Source organism: Leptidea sinapis, chromosome 1, assembly GCF_905404315.1.
Source record: "Leptidea sinapis chromosome 1, ilLepSina1.1, whole genome shotgun sequence".
NCBI classification, from domain to species: Eukaryota; Metazoa; Arthropoda; class Insecta; order Lepidoptera; family Pieridae; genus Leptidea; species Leptidea sinapis.
In genome coordinates this window covers 14,871,396-14,889,174 of record NC_066265.1, presented here as the reverse complement: position 1 = coordinate 14,889,174, position 17,779 = coordinate 14,871,396, and the positions used below count along the sequence as shown (strand labels likewise).

Genomic DNA, 17,779 nt, shown 5'->3' with positions numbered 1-17,779 from the left:
TAGTGTGAACTTAACACAAACTTCTTTGAGCGGAATAAGTCGCAACAATTACGCGGTGAGTTCCATATTTAAAATTCAAAAAGGCGACATAAATTGTAATAATTTGACAATTAATTTTAAATAGGTACTACTAATATTATTACATATTATCTATGAATAGTTTAGATAAACAAATAGTTTTATTTTCCTCATATTCGAAATGAAAACTAGAGTGTTTAACACGGGTAAAAAAATCAATTCCTACTCGGACTATAGCCGTCTAAATACCTCGGGAATTGATTCTTTCGACCCTCGGTTAACAATCTACTATTAAATCTCTATCGAAAATATTTTTAACATTTGTATAAATAATTAAAAAAAATATATATATTTTTCATGGGTCAAAAGTAACTAGAATGCCGCCGTCACTCGTCGTACCGCTTCGCTGCGACATATATTTGAGCCAAGCGAGGTAAATTAAGTCTGTGTACAAAAACAAAACAAAATTAATCCATACAAAAACAATCTTTTGGAATTTGGTGCCATATTTAAACATGAGGAAATAGCGCCTTATTTGGTCACATGAGGAACTTGTGCTGATTTGCAAATTCATTAACTAAGAACCTGGCAGTCGAATCACTCTCGATTGATAGCAGTGTTACAATTAAAATTTATTGTGATTTGATCAATCGGCTCAATTTTTAAATGAATATAAATAGCGCTTAGGTACTAATTTAGAATAATTTGTAAATCATGTTTGTTTTTAATTATAATAATTGAATCAAGTCGAAATTCAAAATTCTGTCTCGACAATAACCTAAAAAATTTCGATAGCTTTCTAAGACTCCAAAAATTATTAAAATCGGTGTCTGGAAATGGCCGAGAAACAATTTAACACAGAAATCAATCCACCCGGTGGGAGTTCCGCTTAGCTTCGCTTCGCTTCGTTCAATAAAAAAAAAAATTCTCTCTATGCCTATTCTAAATCGCCAGTCAATCGACATAATAGTGAAAGCCGTAGGTAGATAAGATACTGTCGGTCGTTGATCAAATAGCGATTAATGGCAACTTTTTGAGATAAGAATTGTTTCTGCAAGCTGATACAGCTCGAAGTATTTATGAGATCATCGAGCTGATAAGACGCTGTACAATGATAATATATTAGTTGTTGACAAGATGTCGGTATCGCGGCGCTCGTAATGTTATACCGATGACAGATAGCGATGCAGTTACTAGGGAACAGATGAATATCCGACTAAATTAAATAATTTTGAAGGATTAATCCTTCAAAAAGCATTCAATCCTAATCGGGTAATTGTAACTGTAATTTTTACAGAAGGTGTTTGCGTAACCTTTTTTTATGAAAATAAGGGACGATACGAGCAGGACGTCCAGCCCATTACAACGCAGTGCCGTTCAGGATCCTTGAAAATCTTAAAATTCTGAGCGGCACTACAATTGCGCTGGTCACCTTGAGACATAAGATGTTAAGTCTCATTTGCCCAGTAATGTCACTTGCTTACACATTACTGCTTCACGGCAGTAATAGGCGCCGTTGTGGTACCCATAATCTACCTGGCATCCTGTGCAAAGGAGCCTCCCTCTGGTAACGTACGTTACATTTTTTTTATAATTAACTAGCTGACCCGGCTAACGTATTTCCATATAAATTAATAAAGAGAATAGTGGTATGAAAATAGATTACGGCTATCGAACGCCCTCCTCCAAAGATCGCCACGAGGAGCGCTACCCTCATCCAATCTATTCCGGCAAACTTGACCAGATCATAGATCCATCTTGTGGGGGGTACATAGTACGTCTTCCGGTACGTGGTCGCCATTCAAAGACTTTACCGCCCCAAGGGCCATCTGTTCGTCGAGCAATGTGTCTGACCACTGCCACTTCAGTTTCGCAAACATCTGGGCAATGTCGGTGACTTTGGTTCTGCTACGGATCTCCTCATTTCCGAGTCGATCTCACAGGGAACTCTGAGCATAGCCCTCCATTGCCTACTGAGTGACAATAAGCTATCTCATAATATTATATGAATGCAAAATAAAAATATTACTTATTATAAAGAAGCTTTTTTGAAATGACTTCACATTTTTATTACTATCTGAGCTGTCTGAGATAAAACATGATTAATTACTTAAATCGGACATAAAGACATTTCGAAAGTGGAAATCTGGTAGTCTCAAACGGTTTATACAACGTTTTTGTTGAAAGCTCCCAGACGGCTTATTTTTTCCGACACCTGCAACAAATATCGTTAATGTAAACAAAACTTAACAAATTACTTATATACTAAAACCTTCCTCGAGAACCAAACTATCCATTGGTGAAAACAGCATCAGTGCAGCTGTTATTGAGTTTATCGCGAACAGAGAGACAGACAGACTCGGCGGAGGACTTTGTTGTATAATATTATGTAATGCCACTTACCGTGTACCAGCAATTCGGAAAAGGTTGAGCTTTGATGAGAAAAAGTGGCAAGAAACTCATTGGCACTCTTTTAAATCAACATATTTACAGCTTCAGTTTTCTACAGATTAATTTATTTACAAAATATGTAAAGTGAGGCCACAAAAATATTCAAACGTTAATTACTCAATCGTGTGCAAGATTTTTTTGTGTCCAGCTATAGCTGCGTGCCTAGCTGTAAAAACTGGACTCAGAAAACTTAATATATACCACTCAGAATTTTTTCTTCGTCCTATAAGGCGCTGCATTGTAATGGCTGACTTAGAATATATTAGCGTATAGACGTATATTTAAGTCTTTGTTATAGATATATGGGTGGCTTTACGACCATATCTCTATCTACAGTAATAAATGGAGAGCCGTTTTTTTCCTTCGGTTATGGTGGGAAAACTACTGATCGATAATACCGATCGGTGTTTAATTCACGTGTTCAAGTTTTTCACTTAGTTTCGGTGGCCGCTACTAGATGGCGCGCCTTATATGTTAAAACACGCTATAAAAAGATGTAATGCAGGTGTGATATAATATGGTATGGTATTGTAGACACGCCGTTTCACTATAGTCGTAACCCATTAAGACACCCCCGGTATTTCATGGTAGACCCGGATGACGACATTACTATCGCGAACCCGACACCCACACACACACCGACTCAAACGCATACAAACCGCCTTCGCAGGCGTAGGCTCCGTCAACCACAGCAAACCGGCTGGCACTCGTCACTCTGACGATGGCCAACGGCACGCTAAATACAAACCTGCTTCGCAAGCGTAGGCGCGGTAAACCACAGCAATCCGGCTGGCACTCGTCACTCTGACGATGTCCAGCGGCCCGCAAAATACAAACCTCCTTCGCAAGCGTAGGCGCGGTCAAACACAGCAAACCGCTGGCACTCGTCACTGACGATGGCCAGCGGCCCGCAAATGAGAAACAACCAAGCACACACATTGATTTGATACCCGACGAGACGTTAGTCTTCCTCCTGTTATCGTTTCACTCCACTCACTAGACAAAGACGCACATACATGCACATCCACACACACACGCATATCAGCAACATTGTAACTACAATTTTTCCCAAACAGAAACTGTACAGGTTTGAGTATGCCAACACGCAAATGGGAGACAGAGGACGAAGTATTACGTGCTTGCCATAAGTTTGGTAATAAATAGGCTCTTGGGCCTGATGGCATCCCTAACGTAGCCCTTAAATGAGCTATCAAATCTTCACCCCCCTATTTATCAAACTTTTCAACACCTGTCTTAAAAGTGGCACTTTTCCTGCAAAATGGAAGCTCCAAAAACTTGTCCTCATCCCTAAAGGAAACAAACCGTATAGGGAACAGGATAGGGACAGTATAGGGAAGACTTTTGAACGGATCATGCTCGAAAGAATCGATTTCATAGCAGAGCCTCAACTGGCAGACAACCAATTTGGCAAGTACAACAAAACAAGCAATCTCTAGCTCTAGGTGGAAAGGAGGGACTAAGAAATACTGTCTTGTGGCTTGACCTTAGACATCAAAAATGCATTTAATTCAGTCCGCCGGGAGGTCATCATGTACCGTCTTGCTGAATTGAATGTCCCGATGTATTTACAAAGAATCGTGGCCAGCTATTTCTCAAACAGGGTCCTTGCATATGAGACCGCGTCTGGATTATTACAATACCAGATCACAGGAGGCATCCAAGGCTCTGTGTTGGGCCCGTCTCTCTTTTGGAACATAATGTACGATGGGTTTTTAAAACAGTATCTTCCACTCGATACAGAACTTGTCGCCATTGCAGATGACATGGCTTTTGTCATCGTATCAAAACACGTGGAGGAAATTAAGTGGAGATTTGATGAGACCTTTGCTGTAGTGCGTAAATGGTTGGACCTAGTAGGCCTTAAGCTCGCAGAGCACAAAACGGAAGCCGTCCTCATCACCAGTAGAAAAAGAACAGAAACAGTATCATTAAAAGTAGGAAACTACGAGATCACCTCTCAACCTTTCATACGCTACCTCGGTTTGATGATAGACACACGCCTAAATTTTTAGAAGCAGGCTGAGTATGCTGCAGACAAAGTGTCTGTCGTTGTACCAAAGCTAGCCAAGCTCATACCAAATGTAGGTGCTCCAAAACAAAAAAGAAGAAGGGTTCTTGCATTGGTATTTACGTCAATAATGATGTACGGAGTAGCCACCTGGTCAGAAGCACTAGCAAAGCAAGAGGTACAACGAAAAGTCACACCAGTTTAAAGACTGAGTGCTCTCCGCGTAACGAGCGCTTTCCGTATAGTCTCGGGCGAAGCTGCCTTTGTCATAGCTGGAACCCTACCCCCAGACATACTGGCTGAAGAACGTAGAGCGATGTTTCATCACAAGAAGACGGAAACCTCAATGTTCCCAGCTGAACTAAAAAACAAACAAAAACCGAAGAGTTTGCAACGATGGCAAGAACGCTGGAGTACTTCAAGGGAAGTTGGACCTACCGCCTGATACCCGAAATTGCACCTGATGGGGAGTACACTACCTAGTAGTTAACCTCCCCATGCTCCCCATGCATCGTGGCCAGATGATCTCTGGCTACGGACGTTACAGTCAGTCCTCCACAGATTTAAACACGAGGACTCCCCAGATTGCCCAGATTGCCCAAACTGCACAGACGCAATCGAAGATGCGAATCATGTATTTTTTAAATGCCATCGATACATAACAGCTCGGGACAAATGGGAGAAGACAGTAGGTACAAGCATTACAACTGATAACCTTATCAGCGTAATGCTTACTTCTGAAGTAGCCTGGGATGCAACTAGTGCACACGCTGCAGAAATACTAAAAGACTAGCCGAGGTTAGAGAGGGCAAGAAAAGCCACTGCAGTAAATTTATAGTTTTTAGTTCGAAATAGCAAAAGCTAGATTCTCCCCCCGTGAAGAAATGACTTGTGGTGATTCCATGGGGGCTAAGGAGATAGAAGAAGAGGCGGTTTTTTAGTCGGTATTGGTCTTCAAACCGAGTCCGACATACGAGATCAATACGATCTTGATCTTATGATACGTAAAAGTATTTTTCCCATCAGAAAAAAAAAATCACACACATACACACATTATTTATAACTTACATACATTACACAATACATCACCGCACTCGCCGGCGTGTGGTCTTCTCATTTTTTTCATCTTCATCATTTCATCCTCATCCTCTCTCCTTCCCACAAGCACTCAGCCGAGTCCGAGGTACGAGTCTCCTTAGGAGATGCCTCGCGACTGTTTTTGCGTAGTCTTTGCGACCCACGTCCGTATGCTCCCGCATATGTCGCTGTGAAATTCGTTCAGGGCTTCGAGGTTGATTTTAGTATATATTATATAATTTAGTATATTTTTATTATATCTTTTTGACTAAGAAATACCTTCGCAATACAAATAAATATAATTCAGTCAATGACATTTCATTACATATAACAATTCATACATTGAGCGGGCACGGGGTACTTAATTTATATTGCAAAAACAATGTTTTACCAGTGGGAGGCTCCTTTGCACAGAATGCCGGCTAGATATACCACAACGGCGCTTACTTCTGCCGTGAAGCGAGAACGAGACTGAGACTTAACATCTTATGTCTCAAGGTGACGAGCGCAATTGCAGTGCCGCTCAGAATTTTTGGGTTTTTCAAGAATCCTGAGCGGCACTGCGTTATAATGGTCAAGACGTATCAATTACCATTAGCTTCATTATTTTACATATTTTTTTTATTTACATTGACACACTTTTACACAAATTATCTTGTCCCAAACTAGGCATAGCCTGCACTATGGGTACTAGACAACGATGTATTTAATACAATATACTTTTTTTTTATCGAATAGGAGGACAAACGAGCGTACGGGTCACCTGGTGTTAGGTGATCACCGCCGCCCACATTCTCTTGCAACACCAGAGGAACCACAAGAGTGTTGCCGGCCTTTAAGGAAGGTGTACGCGCTTTTTTTGAAGGTACCCATGTCGTATCGCCCCGGAAACACCGCACAAGGAAGCTCATATCACAGCTTTGTATTACGAGGGAGAAAGCTTCTTGAAAACCGCACTGTGGAGAACCGCCACACATCCAGATGGTGGGCATGATCTCCTCACTTGTGGCGTGTCGTGCGAAGGTGAAATTAGGCGGCAGGAATCAGGTTAAACAGCTCTTCGGAACACTCCCCGTGATAAATGCGGTAGAAGACACACAATGAAGCGACGTCTCTACGCAACGCCAAGTGATCCAGCCGTTCACAGAGCACTGAGTGCCCGATAATTCGAGCTGCTCTACGTTGCACGCGGTCAAATGGATCGAGCAGATACTGGGGTGCACCAGACCAGAGATGATAGCAATACTCCATGTGTGGCCGGACCTGCTCTTTGTAGAGCACTAGAATGTGGGCCGGCTTGAAGTATTGCGGTGCTCTATTGATGACGCCCAGCTTCTTCGAAGCCAATTTGGCTTTGCCCTCCAGATGGCCACGGAATTCGCAATCGCTCGAGTTTTCGAGACCCAGTATTCCGATACTAGGCGCGGCTTTAAGAGAAGTGTTCTCGAAGAGCGGTGATACGACAAATGGGGTTTTTTTAGTGGTAAACGCGCAAACTTGAGTCTTCTGGGGGTTAAATTGGACAAGGTTCAATTTACCCCATTCCGCGACCTTATCGAGAGAGGACTCGATAGAAGACACAAGTTTCTCCCGGCACTGGTCGACGATTTCCCGAGAGAGACCTGCATGGCCCGTGTATACGGCATCACCAGTGCTGTCATCTGCATAGCAATGCATGTTGGAGGTGTTCAACATATCATTGATATGCAGAAGAAACAACGTAGGAGATAGCACACAGCCTTGGGGCACTCCAGCATTCACGGGCTTCGGGTTCGAGCAATATCCGTCGACAACGACCTGTATGCTACGCCCAGTGAGGAAGCTGGAGGTCCACTTGCACAAGCTCTCGGGAAGCCCAAATGATGGAAGTTTTGAGAGGAGCGCCTTGTGCCATACACGATCAAAGGCCTTCGCTATATCCAGGCTAACTGCCAGGCCTTCCCCCTTGATTTCAATAGCCGCCGCCCATCTATGTGTTAGGTATACCAGAAGATCACCTGCCGACCGTCCATGGCGAAAGCCGTACTGTCGGTCGTTGATCAACTGGTGACCCTCTAGGTATACTAAAAGCTGGCGGCTAATTATGCTCTCCATGATTTTGGAGAGCAGGGAGGTGATAGCAATAGGCCTGTAGTTCGCCGGATCCTAACTGTCTTCTTTTTTTGGATCGGATGGACAAGGGCTGACTTCCATGAGTCAGGGACTACGCCTTTTGAATAAGAGTGCCGGAATAATCGCGTTAGCACCGGCGTCAACTCAGGGGCACATGTTCTAAGCACGATTGGAGAAATGCCATCCGGCCCGCTCGACTTCCTGACGTCCAACGAAAACAGAGATCGCCTAACAGTTTTCTGTCAAATTCAAATATTTTTTATTCAAAATAGGATGTGAAATCACTTATTGAAAGTCAAAAAATCTACCACCCATTCCAAAATGAATGCCTCAGGCCTGATAAGAATTGGCGCAACAAACTCAGCGGGCTTTTTTTTCCCATCAAAAATATGTTTTACAATTAAACTAACATTTACAAAGTAACATTGTACAATTAAACTTATTATTTAATAGCCTGAGGGCGGTCGCTCCATTCCCAATCTGTGGTATCATTAAGAAAGTCATTTATGTTATAGTAACCTTTACCACACAAACGTTTTTTAACAATTCTTTTGAATAACGTAATACTTTTGTTTTGAACATTTTCTGGGATCTTGTTGTAAAAGCATATACATCGCCCCACAAAAGACTTAGCCGAGTAGTAGGCATCATCAGTTTATGTCTGTTCCTGGTGTTAACATTATGGTTATTCTGGCAAATTCAGTTATGTGCCTATGAATATACATTACATTATCAAGAATATATTGAGAAGCAACAGTCAAGATGTTGAATTTCTTTGAATTTTGCTCTCAATGATTCTCTAGGACCTAGGTTATAAATAGCGCGAATAGCCCTCTTCTGCAGCACAAATATTGTATTAATATCGGCAGCGTTGCCCCATAGCAATATACCATAGGACATAATACTATGGAAATAACTAAAGTATACTAGTCGCGCCGTATCTGTGTCAGTTAATTGTCTAATTTTTTTAACCGCGTATGCTGCAGAACTAAGTCTGTTCGCCAATCCTTCAATATGGGGGCCCCATTGTAATTTGGAATCTAGAGTTATGCCAAGAAATATAGCAGATTCCACCGGTTCTATCACCTCTCCGTTTAACAAAACATTTGCATTTACATTCTTGACATTTGGTACGGTAAATTTAATGTATTTAGTTTTCTTGCTATTTAACAATAGGTTATTAGCGCTAAACCAGTACACGATGTCAGATAAAATATCGTTCACTTCGTCAGACATAGCTTGGTTTCTTTTCACTTTGAAAATCAGTGAAGTGTCATCCGCAAACAATATTACCTAATGTTTTTTCTCTATAAGATTAGGAAGATCATTTATATAGATAAGGAAGAGGAACGGTCCAAGAATAGACCCTTGTGGTACCCCCATACTGAGAGGAGTCCCAGGAGATCTCCTGCCATTCACGTCGACTCTCTGAATTATATTGTTTAAATATGAAGTCAGAAGATCGAGCGCAGTTCCTTTTATGCCATAGTGGTATAGCTTCCTGACCAGCGTTGAATGTTGAACACAATCAAATGCCTTAGATAAATCACAGAAGATGCCAAGTGCATTCTGCGATTCCTCCCAGGCATCAAAAATATTCTTGATCAGCTCAACACCTGCATCCGTTGCTTAACGTCCCCTAGTAAAGCCAAATTGTTTCAAATGAAGTAACTTATGAGAGTTAAAGTAAGTAAGCATTTGGCTTAAAATTATTTTTTCAAAAATTTTACTAAGGGTCGGCAAAACCGACACAGGACGATAGTTGTTCGGGTCAGAAGAGCATCCCGACTTAAATATTGGTGTGATTTTACTATGTTTCAGAAGGTCAGGAACCACGCCACGATTAATACAATTATTAAATACTATTGCAAGATATGGTGCTACGACATCAATTATTGAACTTATTATTTTAACAGAAATGCCCCATATATCAGCAGTTTTTTTCATGTCGAGAGACTTAAAAGTTTTAATTATTTCTCCAGGGCTAACAAAACTAAAATTGAATGTTTGTTGGCATTCTTTAACATTTTCCAGAAGAAGTGACTCAGCAACACTGGTGGAGGAAACAAGAGTGCTTGTGATAGAAACTCGAATGTCAGAAAAAAATTCTCAAAAGCAGAAGCAACTTCCTGCTGAGATTGAATTATAGTATTGTTTATTGATAAATTATATTCAATGTTGCGGTCTTTCACTCTTCCAGATTCCCAGTTAATCACATTCCAAGTCATCTTTATTTTATTCGGTGCATTTTTAATTATCTGTCTGATATGCATAGACTTTGCAATAGAACAAACACTTTTAAATAATTTAGAGTATTTTTTAACATACTTGAGAAAAGTTGCATCATGATTATATAATGATCTCTCACTATATAGTTCATATAGCCTTTGTCTGCTCCTATGAATGCCAGCTGTTGCCCAATCATTAAATGACAAGAGACCACCTGATTTGACTGTCTTTGAAGTAGAAGTAGAAGCAAACTCTGTTTTAATTATTTTAAATAACATATTACACATTTCATTAGGATTAATATTATGTTTCAATAAATCCAAATTTTAACTGACACATTACCTCTATATTTCTCCATCCGCCTATTATTCACAGGAACAAACGTAAACTTTTTAATTTTAGAACATTTATTGACCACAATATTAAAAGATGCTAACTGGCCAAAGTGGTCTGAACTCAGTTGGTTTATTGCCTGAGAAATGGGTTTATAATTTGAAAATATGTTATCAATACAGCTTTTGGACGTGCCGGTTACTCTAGTAGGTTCTAAGAAAATATTGGTTAAATCATATGATTTGAACAAAGATCTGAATCTAATACTGGTGGTGGATTTTTCTAATAAATTAATATTAAAATCACCATATATCAAGATATACTTCTTCGACTTCCATAATTTTAATAAAACCTCCACCAATACACTTTCAAATAATTCAATGGCGCGATCGAGCTCTGCACAGACTATTTCAATGGTACGTTCAACAGAGAGGCCTACGATATCTTCACGTTCTTTGAATTTAAATAATTTACTTACAAGTATAAGAGAACCGCCACGTGTAGCCTTTTCTCTGCAAAACGCACTTGCCCCCTCATGACCACTGAAGTTAAAGATGAGCTCATATTTTCTTAGCCAGTGCTCTGTCTTAAACATAAAATATGTATATCTTTATGATCCATAAATAACTCCAGTTCAAGTTCTTTACCAAATAATCCTTGCATGTTTTGGTGCATCAGGTTTGCAATTTTACAATAATTACTTATTCTAGTACATGTTAAATTACTTGTTTTTACATTGCTAGAGGAGTCCCCTATTGTCTTATTGTTTAATTTTTTGGAAAATATTCCAAATCTTTACGTAAATTAGTACACTGCTCAATAGGAGCAGTGGTTATTAAATTAATACTCTGCTCAATAGAAGCAGTGGTTACCAAAACATTACTCCGCTCAATAGAAGCGGAGTCCAAAAAGCTATCACACTGCTCAATAGAAGCAGTGCTTATCAACTTACAACTAACCTGCTCAAAAGAAGCAGGAGACGGGATTGCCAAATAGTTGGCCGAGTTATAAAATAAATAATATGATAGCGATTTTGCTATGTGTCTTTTATAGTAATTAGATAGGTGTAACCTATCAAATGTCAATATATTACATTTTTTATAATTAATTATATTATTTATGTCTATTATCTGTATTTTACTAGATAATTTATTATCATTACATGTCAAATAATTAGAATTAGACAATAGGGTTAACATATTGTTCAAATTATATCTTATTTTGTTTTCCTGTGGCAAATCAGGCATGTATGGAAATTTGAATATTATAAGATTTTCTATTTTTAAGGTATTTGAGTACTGTACAGTTTTTGTATTTTTTTTTTATTTAAATTACCTCTTCTCCCAATCATAACAATAATAGAAGTATTATTGCAGTGAGTATCATTAATAATTCTTTTAATAATTTGATAATAAGTTGCCCCTGGCATGCATATATTTGTTACTGACTGCCCTTTACTTATTTTATGAAAAATCAACCCCATATTTCTTCCCAGATCATCGCTGTAGATTTTTATATGTTTCTTATGGGAAGAAAGTATTTGTGGATGTTGATTTTCAATACCTGGAGAAGTGTGAAATTGATTTTATGTCACTTTTTTTGCGCGAAGGGCCCGGAGAAAACTGACAGTTGCAATTATTATACATTTTAGTGATTGAATTAAAACACTCTGTGTTATATGTGCTTAACTCAATCAATTCATCCATAGCCATTATGTGTTCTGCTATGTCTTTTTGAGAAATCTCATATTGTTGAGACACATGATCTAGATTTTTTGTAATGTTAATAGCTGAGACTGAAGAGAAGCTCACACTTTCCTTATAATCTCTTCTAATATTTTCCAAATCTATACAGAGTTCTTCAGTTTGTAATTTCAGCTGATTTCTTTCCCGGTATAGTTTAGAAAATTTTGCACATGAAATTTTGTTTTTGTTTACAATGTTATTGTTTTTTCTATTGAATTTTTGTAATCTAACATACTTCTTAAATTTATTTTTACTTAAATGAGCTGGGTGGAAAGCCACAGCGCCCACACTAACATTAGTTGATTTACTATTGGGTATTTGGTCTGGTGAGACTAAATCTGGGGCTGTTCCAACCAACTCATTAAATAGGCACTGGGTTTGAGAAGCCTTGGAACCTTCATCTGATGTTTTAAGAGAGTTTATAACTTCCTCAGCTTCACATAGCTGGGATTTTAATTTTACTACCAGATCTAAGGTTTCCTCGTATTCTACTCTATACTGCTCAAACCCATTGACCATTGCACGCAGGTTTTTGTTTTCTTCTAATAACTTTGAGTTTTCAATGTGCAATTGACATAAATCTGATTTTAAATTTTTATTTTTATTTATAATGTCTATAACCTCAATTTCACTGTCGTCCCTTTCTTTAAGCAGCTGTTCGTATTGTCCCTTGTACTTTCTGAGCTCCACGAGGGTTAGTTGGAGCTGTTCCTCAGTTTGGCGGGCTTTAATTCCTCGGGTCATCATTTTTATAACAGCTGACGGATCACGGGAGACGCACAATAAACTAAAGTTATTTAATGTAACACACAATAACACTTGTTTCTATATACACTGAGTTTTAATAATTTATTTTACTTCAATTGAACAAAAATTTATGCTAGATTAAATACTATTAACAATTAAATTTATTAAAATTAATTGGGAGAAGTTCAATTTTGAACTATGCCTTAGGGTTGCCACAGCAAAAAAAAACTGAACTGTACTTCAGGCATAGAGCTCTGACACCGCGGGATGGTCGGCGGTGTTTTTCCGTTGTCGTCAAGAGTCGAGTTGGAGGCGAAAAGAGCGCACAGGTGCTCGGCTTTCTATTTTGCCGTATGGGCCAGGGTGTCATTCCTCATGTGCAACGGCGGCATGGACGGCTGGTTGAAGTTACCAAGAGCAGCTTTCGACAACGACCAGAACTTGCGTGTTCCGGTCGGGTATGATCGAGGGTCGGGTGTGACCAGGCAATGGTCGGACGTTCCGAGAGGGGCGTCGACAAAGACCTGGTAACTATCGGGATGTGTAGTCAGCAGAAGATCTAATAAGGACGGCATGTGGCTATCCACATCCGGGAGCCGCGTTGGCGACTCAACCAATTGGGACAGACCATACGCCAATGCAAAATTATGCACAGATCGCCCTACCTAGTCTGTGGAACGTGATCCAAGCCATTCGGCATTGTGCACGTTGGCTTGGATCACGTACCTACTTAAACATACGTAAATACATATAAACATCCATGACTCGGAAACAAACATCCATATTCATCATAATATAAATGATTGCACCTGCCGGGATTCGAACCCGGGACATCTAGCTTAGTGGTCTGGGCCACTAACCGTTCGGCTATATCGGTCGTCAAAAAAAACGTTTGCCGGGTCAGCATTAATTGTACTATATCGTTAACATTTTCCCATAAAAATAGTTAATTATTATTTCAAGTGTCAGTTAAATAGTGATGCACATAATTAAACACTGTCAAAATATTAACACATTGTCTGTTTCAGGGTGCGAGCAAACCGTTTAAAAAGGTGATCCGTGCGAACATCGGCGATGCACACGCGATGCAGCAAGTTCCTATCACATTCATCAGACAGGTAATTAAATTCTCTAAGTACTTCAACTGTTCATTGAAAAGTTAAACCTCCGAGGAGAATTTCTCCGCGCTTCTTGGCCCATAAACATCTTCACGAAAACTATTTTACTAGCTTGCACGATGTCTTTGAAATAATTTTTATTATGATGGAAGTCATGTTTGACTGTTTGTGGTTCAGGTGTTGGCGTGCGTTGCGTATCCTGATCTGATCGAGAAAGGAGATTTCCCTGAAGATGTCAAGGAGCGAGCCAAATTGTTATTGGGCGCTATGGGGTAGGTATTTCTGTACTTCCACTTTTTTCAATGTAGCCAATAATACATTTCAGCTAATTTAGCTGTTAGGTGTCTAAGTGAAATACTTTGATTATTTGGTAAAATTAAAGGCGTAAAGTACCAATTATTAACTGTGATATCATGTTTTGTCGAATGTCTGCGTTTATTCTATAGGTATCGGTAACTACCGTGTAACTAACTCTCGTGCCAGAGTTTGGCGAGTCAACATGTCCTGAGGATGGCTCGTGTAGAGGCAAAACACGTGTCGAATTGTTTAAAGACAAATATAGGCGGAATTAACACTAAAGAAAACTGAAAAAAATAATTGGATAATTATGGATTTCCGCAAAGTAACGCCTACCTACTTTCAATATTTTTTTTTATTGTTGATAGGTTCTTGTCGGCGTTGATTGAAAAATTGAATTATGTTTATTTCAGTAACGAAAATGGTACAACATAGTGGATGTGACCTATTAAGTGAGAAACACCAATGCCAAAAGGCCACACTCATATGAATTAACATTAACAGTATCAAAAATCTTGGGTTCAGAATTTAAGTCTATAATAATCTAATAAAGTCTATCTAATATATAATAAAACAAAAATATTATAGAACAGGATATCTGTGGGTGTATGAGTGAACGTATGTGTGTGTGTGTATGTTACATTTTTTTAGAGGCACTTAATAGATAAGAATTCCCTTCTACTACAAATAGGTCGATTAACGAGTATGTTGCGGTCTCTAACGATCGAATTATGGGCGTAACAAGTAAATGTACCTCCACACCGACTTAAAATATGCGACCGAATGTGCAGTATCACCATCATACCATAGAAGATAAAATAAAAAATATTATTTAAATTAAAAAAAAATTCAAAATATTATTTTTTTATCTCACAATAAAAACATGGTATACAAAGTTTATTAAAATCTATATTGAAACATTGTTTTAATTGTGAGAGACCGGCGCTTGAAATAGGTAACGAATACCTGTGCTGCAAGTCACCGGGCTACCAATGCACATGGTTATAATGATGGAGAAAATATACAAAAAATAAATATATCATATTGAAACTTAATTAAATAAACAAAACTTAATTAGATAAAGAAAGTAATTGGTGTTAGTGTGGATGATGGTTATGTGAAGGTGTGTGTGTAGTGACTTGGTGTATGTATTGTAGAATTTTTTTATCGTAAAATATTAAGTAATTTTTCAGTTTCAGTGTAGTCCAAATGTTCCAGCCATTCAAATAGAAGTTTTTTTCTTTTTTAATAGTTAACTGTATGTAGTTTTAGCTCTTTATTTATATTATTAAACAAAAAGCTACCTAAATAACATGGGAATTTATTTATGAAGAATGTATTAAATATTGGTACGATAAATAGTTTATATTTAATACATCTATTTTGGGCTTCATTGGTGTCTTTCACATCAACCAGACCATGAAATCGTAACATTAATGAATGAAGAGTTGCCTCACAGTTAGTACATAACTGTCTTGATATAAATCAGAGGTAGGATACAAGAATGAACAGAATTGACTCCCCTTAAGGATGGCTCCTTGAGCTCTTTCTACTGTTATCAACTGAGTTTTTGCAGCACCTCTCCACATGTAAGAAACTAGAGATTCGCACAAGGCATGGTAAATTTTAACGCCCTGCTCAGTAAAGGTCAATCCACTCGAAGCCCAAGGATACGTCAAGATTACAACAGAAACTTAAGACAATTCAGCCTTATTTCCAAAACGATTCACTAGCCACTTTACAACAATAATTTTAAATAAAAATGTCTCATTTATCTGTAGCAGCTAGCCGGTTGTGCGTCAGTTTGTTATTTGCCAAAGGTTTTTCCTAAATTATTACAATATACTGTGCCTTGCCTATCTTCAACAGCTATGTCATAGATTTCATCTGAACATCCTTTTCTTCGCCTTCCTTTGCTCTTTTGCTATTCCGAGAAAACCACTCAGTGATATCTTTGGAACTATGCGTTGCCTACTTCTGCGTGCCTCCAGTCCACTTCTATTTCAGTTGCGTCGTAGTAAATATTCAGGCCAAACACCTGTCGATTCTCAGATATCTTTTAATCTTATGTTCAACAAATTTTCTCCAAACAAATATCAAATTAACCACACGAAATATGACTGAAATTGAATCATACATACCTTGCTAATAAAGAAACTTTGTAAGTATATCGTGATTACTCCCGAGGTGTCGTGGGCATCCGACGTAACCTATATCAGATTATTCTTTCCGTAGACTCAACTGACACTGCTACTCAGATGCACACGTTCAGAAATCGCTGTTTGTTAGACTCGGGGTGATTAACCCCGATATTTTTGAACATGGGCGACCACCTAGCATCTATTGAGCATATTTATTAAGGATTACCTAATAAGTACATATTAATTTGAATAGAAAAATATCAAGTAATCTATATATAATCTTTTTAACATTGCAGTGTCTGCATTATTAAATGCATGCTTAAATATAACTTAAAATTTAAAAAAAATATGTCTATTAAATACTATAATAATGTGCTGGTCCGATGATGTTTTTTTATGGAATGAAGACTGACTTAAAATGTCATACAAATAAGACTTGATTTTTCTAATAAAAGGTGTTAAAATAATGTAATCGCCGTGTTTATTCCGCATGTGTATAAATGCGGCAAACAAGGCGGGTTTGATCACGTGATTTGTATTGATTGCGAACACTGCAACATTGTGCTTAAGTCGACGCTTCCGTTCGTCTCAATGTCGCTAAGTCGTAATTTGCACAGGGTTAAGAATAAAGAAAGAGTTAAAATTTGAAATCTTAATATTAATATATATTATATAAAATGCTAATATTCGTAAGTATGTCGACGGTTTTCTCTATCATCCGCAACTTCGATCAAATTCCCGTTGGGATGGCAAATACCCCTCGGTCCCCGGGTGGCAAAAATGTGAAATAATATACATGTGTCCTTCTCTAACTAAATTTAAACTTCTATAAATTTCTGAAAATCTCGGGAATAATCTAGAAAATTCCAGAATATGTGCATCTGATGCAATCAATCTAGAAAGTTCTAAGGCTTTCTGAAATGATCTAGAAAGTTCCAAAATGCGTACAATTGAGGAAATTGATGCGAAACGGTCTAGAAAATTCTAAAAATTTCTGAAATGATCTGGGAAGTTCCAAAATGCGTGCAACTGATAATAATAACTAAACATGCGATTAACCCGAGCAACGCCGGGTTTCGCTGCTAGTTTGATATATTATTTTGTGTGAGTGTTTTATGGGCGTCCGTGTGACTCACTTACTTATTTGTAGTTCAATCACTCCTTTTCATTGATGCTGTCGATAGAATTTACTTAAGTTTTGAGCTCTAGAGACATACATACATCTACTCAAATCAGGCCGAAATGTAGAATTTACGCTTCAATTATTATAAGCAAAGATGTGCGGTGTAATCCTGACAGATTTAGCGAATTAACAGAATTAAACTACCACGAGTTGGAAAAAAAATTGAAATTCAGCTGCACCTCACGTGAAAATCGGGAAAAATATCATGTCATGCTTACTCTCGTTATGTGTATTATAAAGACAAAAACAAAAACAGGTATTTTAAAGTGCCGCTATAACAACTCTTAAACTACGAAGAG

The 17,779-nt window shown here is 38.3% G+C and overlaps 1 protein-coding gene across 2 annotated transcripts in view; it reads left to right on the top strand.

The window, feature by feature from the left end:
• Window positions 1–17,779, top strand: part of LOC126966813 (alanine aminotransferase 1) — a 50,530-nt gene that overhangs the window by 13,414 nt on the left and 19,337 nt on the right. For both annotated transcript variants that reach the window (XM_050811072.1, XM_050811079.1), the window contains exons 3-4: window positions 13,770–13,859; window positions 14,037–14,131. In XM_050811072.1, coding sequence (XP_050667029.1) covers window positions 13,770–13,859; window positions 14,037–14,131 — 185 coding nt within the window. The remainder of the gene's footprint in view (window positions 1–13,769; window positions 13,860–14,036; window positions 14,132–17,779) is intronic.